A 7500-nucleotide genomic window follows, 5' to 3' on the forward strand; every position below is an offset into this window, starting at 1 on the left:
AATGTTGAACGTCGGTGATGGGTTCCCCATCGAACACCGTGACATCATTCAACCCACGGAGGTCCGCGCAAAAGCGGTACTTCCCTTCTTCTTTCTTTTTGACGAGAACAATGGATGAATTGTAAGCTGAGTTGGCGGGTTCGATGACTCCTAGCTTCAACATCTCTTCGACTTCATTCTCCACCATCTTCACATACGCATGTGGAATGGGGCGTGGTCTTATATAGACCGGTTTCTTGTCTGTGACCTCGATTCGACACGTAGTCAGATTCGTGGTGAGTGGTACGTCGGTCAGATTATCTAGTCTGTCCGCGCAGATCTGTCTCGCTTCAGTTCGCTGTGACTGAGTGAGTTTCTCTGAAAAGTGCACGTGGTCTAAACCTTCTGTGCGCTTTGTCTCAAATGTTGGGATAGTCCTCTGACTGTCCAACCTGAAGATGTCGTCGTTAGTGGTTTCGTCCTCCTCTACCACTACTGAGACGATCACTTCTTCCTCTTCTTCTTCTACTACTGCAACCGGAATTGTTCCATCGGTGACAGGTTGCTCACGTTCGACGTAAGACTTGAGGAGGTTGACATGGAATACTTTTTCCTTCCTCCTTACTTGGACTTTGTAGTCGAAATCATTCAACTTCTCTAACACTTCAAATGGACCTTGCCAAGTGAGTTCCAGTTTGTTTGTTTTCAATGGCTTGAGAATCAGGACTTTCTCTCCTGGTTTTAGCGACCTTGGTTTGGCTTTACGATCGTAATATTGAGCAGATCGCACTGAGGCTTTTTTCAGGTTCTCTCGAGCGAGCAAACAGGTCTCTTCGATCCTCTCACGAAGGTTCACTACATATTCCGCAGTGGTTTTGACCTCATCTGAGACGCTCTCATCTGTCCAAATCTGTCTCAAGAGTTGCATTGGTCCTCTGACAGTACGCCCGAACAACAGTTCGAATGGCGAGAAACCTAAACTCTCTTGAGGAGTCTCGCGGTATGCGAACAGTAATGCAGAGATGAACGTATCCCATGCTTTGGGCTGTTCTATGCACATCTTTTTGAGCATGTTCTTTAACGTGCCATTCATTCTCTCGCACAAACCATTTCCAGCTGGATGAAATACCGCAGAGGTTTTCCTTTTGATGCGGAGGAGTTCAGTGACTTCCTGCATCAGAGTGCCTGTGAACTGGCTCCCGTTATCAGACAATATTTCACTTGGGATACCGAGTCTAGTCCAAAAATCCCACAAAGCATCGGCTACTGTCTCGGCGTGAATGTCCTTCAACGCGACAGCTTCAGGGTAGCGGGTGGCAAAGTCAACCATGACGAGGATGTACCGTTTTTTGTTCTCGGACATAGGAAGAATAGGCCCGATGATATCGACTGCTACTCTTCTGAAAGCAGTCTCAAACACTGGCATCTTGCCCAATGGGACCTTCTTCGTAAGGTGTTTTGGCGCGGATCGCTGGCAAGCGTCACATGACAAGCAGTAGCGGCGGATCTCAACACCACAGCATGGCCACCAAAATTCGCGTCTAATCCTTTCGGCGGTACGACGCTGACCTTGGTGTCCTGCCATTGGATGATCATGGCCGAATGCGAGCACCTTACTACGGAACGATTTGGGAAGAATAACCTTCAAAGACTCCTCTCCTTTCCGATTGAACGTCGACTGGTACAAGATACCATTCTTTTCCACGACCCTCATGTGGCCTCTCTCTTCTCCGGTAGCAGCTTGTTTCCTGATGCTGTCTAACGAAGGATCTGTCTTCTGAGCCTCGCGTAAGTCCTTTGGAGTAAACATATCCGATGTTGGCTCCCGGCTACTTGGCTTACTCGCAGATTTGTCTCTATCATTGTCCAATTTGGACTGTGCTCTGGTATCTACGGCCCCAGCGACTGTCTCAGCGCTGTCGTGATACCAGGCAGGTTCTCTGACAGGGAAAATCGGTGTTTTCCTCCTGTCGTTCTGAGTTCCATGGAACTCCCCTATGAGCACCGGCATTATGGGATCCGCCATGACCACGACTTCTGTCTCTCCGCAGAAGAAGGGCGAATCCACATGAATGATCGCGGTCTCGCAGTACCGGACTTTACTTTTGTCCGCTAACGTGGTCCTCTTTCTCTGACCAGTCATTTTGTCGGCCGGCACAAGATGTGCGGCCACCACAATCGAGCTACAGCCCGAGTCTCTCAGGGCGTTCACTCGTTTGCCGTTGACTTTGACGTCAACTAGATCCGAAAACTTTTTTGTGGTGCAGTCTCGACACAATTTATCTAACGGGGATTTTCTTCCCTGTGTTTCGCGTCGGACATCTTCAACCGTCACAGCTCCGGCGGTGTTGCCTTTTTTCCGTAAGGGACAATCGCTCGAACGGTGTAGACCCACGCGACAATAGAAGCATAGTCCTGCTTCTCGGAGTTTTTCGCGTTCCGCCGGTGTCAAAGAAGATCTTTTACCTTGTTCAGGTGATGGTTTATGATCCTTCTCAAAACGTTTCGTTCCGTCCTGAGGAGTTCGCGTTGGTGTCGGTCTCAATTTATTTTGGCTTCTGTTCAGCTCATAATCGGACGCGAGTTTTCCCATCTCCTTGGCATTGATCGGGTTCCGGTCTTTGACATGTACGGCGAGATCAGAAGGCATTGACTGCAAGGACTGCTCTCGCAGGATCAAATCGGTTAATCCTTTGACAGTTTTCTCGCACGGATCAAGCTCGATCCACTTGGTTAGGTACCGATCGAGTCTAGTGATGTGTTCTTTGTAAGTTTCCGCGGGATTACGTCTAGTATTGCGGAATTTCATGCGATATTGCTCAGCGGTGAGCTGGAATCCTTCAAATAACGCGCTCTTCACCTTTTCATAGTCATCAACATCCTCATCGTCCATTTTGGACACGATGGTACGGGCCTTACCTTTCAAGAAGTATATCAGCCGGGAGGCTTTCTTTGATTCGTCCAAATTCATATCTCTGGCATAGTGTTCAAACTGTTTGAGCCAGGATTCAACGTCATCCTTGTCATCAAGGTAAGGGATTTTGGGAATGAAACGGGGATCATGGTCATGTGAGGATTGGGAAGGATGAGCTGCGTTTTCATTCGTGTTCATCTGAACCTCGCTCTGAATGCGCAGCTCTTCTATCCTAAAGAGTCTGTCTCTCTCATTCTCTTTGAATTGGCGCTCATCTTTACGCTCTTGAGCTTCTCGCTCATGTTCACGCTCTTGAGCTGCTCGTTCTTTATCCCTCTCCCCTTGGACGAATGACTGTAGTTCCTTTCCCTCCAAACCCAACTCTTTCCCCATGGTGATCAATTCCTTGATCGAACTGACGCTGGGACTTGATGGAACGGCCTGCTCGACATGTCCGTTCACAGGCTGAGCGGCGTGGCCGTCATCACCTAGATCGGTGATATCAATCAGATTTGCTCCTTCTGTATATTCTGGGTCTATGCCCACAGTTGACGAGAATCTGGTGTAGTGCTGATGATGTCTGGTATCAGCCATTTTATGTAATCCCTCAAAATACAAAACTTTGGTACATCCACTCTTGGTGGTACTCTAATATGGAAGACTCTTACCCGCAGGTATTGTTCAACCTTTCAACACTGGTACAAACAATGTTACACGCGCACGTGATTTTTCCTACACCTGTCCTTCGTCTCTATCTTGAACCGAAACGACTAACTAGGACTTAGCGGTGTGTCGCTGAGTAAGTTGCCTTACAAAGCCTTATGTGATGACGACCTTCAGTCTGTCAACACACCCACAGAAGTTTTCCCCACTATTAACTATCAACCCGCGGGTTATAGATAACTAATAATGTGAAGCACAACTTAAATAAGCAACACGTTTTAAATGTTACTCCGACTAGAGTTATAATTTAATCTGAACTTAAACTAAGGTCCTAGTACTATCGAGCGTCCATCCTGGTTGGAATTATAACACACTCACCGTTTTGATCAGAACTTGAGAGTATAATTCGAACCGACAGTTAGTTAGTAAACTGCCAATTTCCCGTGAAGTTGTCGAACATCAATTCTATGTCTTACCTTATGACTTATGATACTGTTCGACGAACTAGATGGAAATCCTTCCACGAATTAATTTAGCAAAAACGCTGTTCGTGAACAACAGCGATCGCGAAGATTCTTTGGGCAGAATGTACCCAAATCAAACACGGAGTTATTTAAAATTTCTTCTTACAGAAATAATTTAAATATTCTACTTACCAATACCACCGTCTGGTCTGTATATGAGTGAATCCGACATGAAGCAGGAAACGATTTTGAATTTTGAAGAAAGAAATGAAGAAAGATTTTCCAGAAAATATTCTAAATTCCGTCGCTTCACGGATAAATTGACTAACTAATTTATGGGGTAAACCAGTTGTCAATGCAAGTTTTTCTTAGGTACGAACACGAGTTCAGTATAGATCTCCGGACAGAGCCCCCATTGTTGCAGTTCCACTTTTTACCTTGTGTTTTAGATACAATATCTAAGAACACACCAAAGTTATATTCAATACTTTACAACAGTCATGCTTCAAATCAATCTCGTAAAACACTGATGATTTAGATTAATGAATAAATTTATTGGTTGGTAATATTTCCGGATTCTTTAACAAACTATTTCTATTTTTAGATCTAACGAATTTGCGTTCATAGTTAATTGTTCTTGCATTGACAGCTAGTTTTATGTCGAACTGGACTTATCTCAAATGGGCTGGTTAGTTACAAAGTCCGAATGTCCTGATGGAAGCCTGGATTCACATGATGACCGTAGCAGTGACGAACTTGATGAAGATTACTGGATGATGATGATAATTAGTAGACAAACTCCTTTTGCTCCTCGCTGGTGGATCACACTGGTGGCGTAGCTTGATTAGTTCACCCTTATCCCAGCGGATCCTAGACGCTCGAACCCCTGGATCAAAGGTAATACTTGTTATTAACAACGGTATCCTAGGATCAAGGTTAATTTTGACTTATTGCTCTATCTTCATGTCGGGCAGTTCGCAGACAAACCAAGCATGGTTACTGAATAAAATACTAGATCTATATGCCGAACTAACTTGCAGCATGTACGTTTATGATTAACTTCATTAAACATTCTAAAACAAATATCATATGCGAATAGATGTGAGTGTATAATAGCTGTTCCTTGATGGACGCTCGATATTACAACGACACCTTACCTCTTGATGCTCCTTTCCGGACACTACTCTACGAGTCTGTGCGGCTGCGGGTTACATCTCAGGCCTTGGGATGGTAGGTTAAGTGCCGGCGGCTTTTCATCGGTGGTTACACAGGATTCTTGTTCCCCACTTGTAGCCTCTCAGTACCCGGCAAATAGAGTGACCGTAATGGTTAGCGGTTCACGTTTCCTTCCTCCAAATAACTGTTTTCATCCCACGATGCAACTCCATGAGTTACGTAAATTCGCATATTAATGACGCAGTAATGACGTTGATCCAACATGTAGATTCTCATACTAGTGACGACATTACTTCGTCTCCAAGGTCTCGTAGACTCTTACCCTAATGGCGCAACAAAATATTTCAGTCTCGGCTAAACAAGAGTTGTTTGGAGTTGAGTCGTAACACTCTCTGTATTTTTTGTTAAAGTATCGACCCACCTAATAAAATAATTACCAAATCCGAACTTTTGGAACGCCCAGAGCATATATTCTTTAGAAATCGTGTCAAAAGCAGCTATGTAATCTAGCGCCATTAAAATATCTGGTTGATTACTGTTATTCATATATTCTATGACGTCATCGATCATTCTAATAACAGTGCTGGAATTTCTTTTTTTTTAAAAACCCAACTTGATCTTCACTTATTAAGTAATTGATGACTTGATTTAATCTGTTTGCAAGGCATTTCGCTAATAGTTTATAGTCGGTGTTTGTTACAGATATAGGACGCCAGTTATTTAGGTGCTCTCGTTTCAACCCCTTTCCTTTGTGTATCAGTGTGATTGCTGCTCGCTTCTGGGATACAGATAGTTCCCCTTTTTCAAAGGCTGACCAAAAAGAGGATGATAACATTTTGTTTATATTACTCCAAAAGAATTTTATGAAATTGGTTGTTATTCCATCCAATCCTGGAGAAGAATTACTTCGCTTTCCCTTAAAGGCATATGTACTCGATGACTATACACGCTAATTGCTTTACCAACAGCTGGAGACATGCTAAATTAAGTTCCCTGCAAAATATTGTGGTCTAGGACCCCTTCAATGTTGAGATATGTTAATTTTCATTTTGATCTGGATCGTCCTATTTATAGATTTGGCAACACATGTAACGTTGATGCAAGGGAGCTAACACCGCGGCTTTGTTGACATCCTCACTTTTTCAGAGGCTAGAACAAGCGGTAATGCATGTATTATGGTCCGCGCATGGTGACATATCGTCATTATATGGTCTTATGGTGCGTTTGACATCGATTATGGGCAAACTACACTTTGTAAACACGGGAGCGCGTACATATGCCTTTAAGTGCAATAAGGAGTTCTTTTTCTGTAATTTCTTGATCAATACTGCCCTTTTGCTCCTCTGATAATTTTGGAATGTCAGTATTTTTTTTAAAAATTCGTCCCCAAGAAAGTTATTAAGATTGATTGATATTGTTTTCCCATTTTTGAGTGTGTATAAGAACTATAACCTTTGTCTTTCTTACTATCTATATGATGTGCGGCTGTATTAGGTGCTTGTATAAGGGACGGGTTTTAAGATTAGGCTTTGCCTAAAACCTCTATTCTTCGGTAATAAAGTTCAGTTACAGTCTCTCTCTCTCTCTCTCTCTCTCTCTCTCTCTCTCTCTCTCTCTCTCTCTCTCTCTCTCTCTCTCTCTCTCTCTCTCTCTCTTGAGCTTATTTAACTTACAGTTTGCAGTTCCGTGCAGGAAAACATGCTGGTTTGATCGTTTATGTATAAAACCATTTCTGAAGGAAGCTGTTTTTTTTTCAACGAGTTCTTCAAAGTGTTACTTGCCACATTTGCTCTGCAATGAAAACAAAATTGAAAGGTTTTAATAGTACGTTCACCGGTATTTTCTTGTCCCATTGCTTTTTTTGGCGGGAGGATGTGCGGGGCGGGGAGGGGGGGGGGGGATAGGGGGGCCGGGGAGGGGGGGGCCTTGGGGTGATTGTCTTTTTTGGGAAGGATGGGGGAGGGTGTTGGTGGTGGGAGGGAGTCATGAGTGCATTGCTATACGTTGGATCTGTCACCAGTTTTTATTTGATCGGTATATATTTTCCTTTTGAAGGACGCCGCATTTGTTTAATTTAGATATCCAAAAGCAACTCTGCCAACATAAAGCCTCATGATCAGCCCAAAATCAAAGACACAGGAAACGATTTCGGGATGTGCCCACCATCCCATCTGGACACCCTCTTTCTTCTTTCCCTCTTGCTCTACCTACACGTCAAATCCGCCTAGGAACTTAGTCAGTGGGTAAATAAAGCTGACAACGGGAAATGAGCTAGAGGTTGTAATGTCCTGAACGTGTTTCCTG

General features: G+C 43.9%; 1 protein-coding gene across 1 annotated transcript; it reads right to left on the reverse strand.

Moving 5' to 3' along the window:
* Nucleotides 1-57: 57 nt before the first annotated feature.
* LOC138955012 (uncharacterized) lies at nucleotides 58-5516 on the reverse strand (the record flags this gene model as incomplete). The annotated part of the gene is made up of 2 exons (XM_070326737.1): nucleotides 5178-5516; nucleotides 58-4906 (listed from the first exon to the last, which is right to left on the reverse strand). A coding segment is annotated over exon 2 (3430 nt), but the record flags the coding sequence as incomplete, so codon positions are not given.
* Nucleotides 5517-7500: the final 1984 nt, after the last annotated feature.

This window comes from Littorina saxatilis, unplaced genomic scaffold (assembly GCF_037325665.1).
Source record: "Littorina saxatilis isolate snail1 unplaced genomic scaffold, US_GU_Lsax_2.0 scaffold_1101, whole genome shotgun sequence".
Lineage (NCBI taxonomy): Eukaryota > Metazoa > Mollusca > Gastropoda > Littorinimorpha > Littorinidae > Littorina > Littorina saxatilis.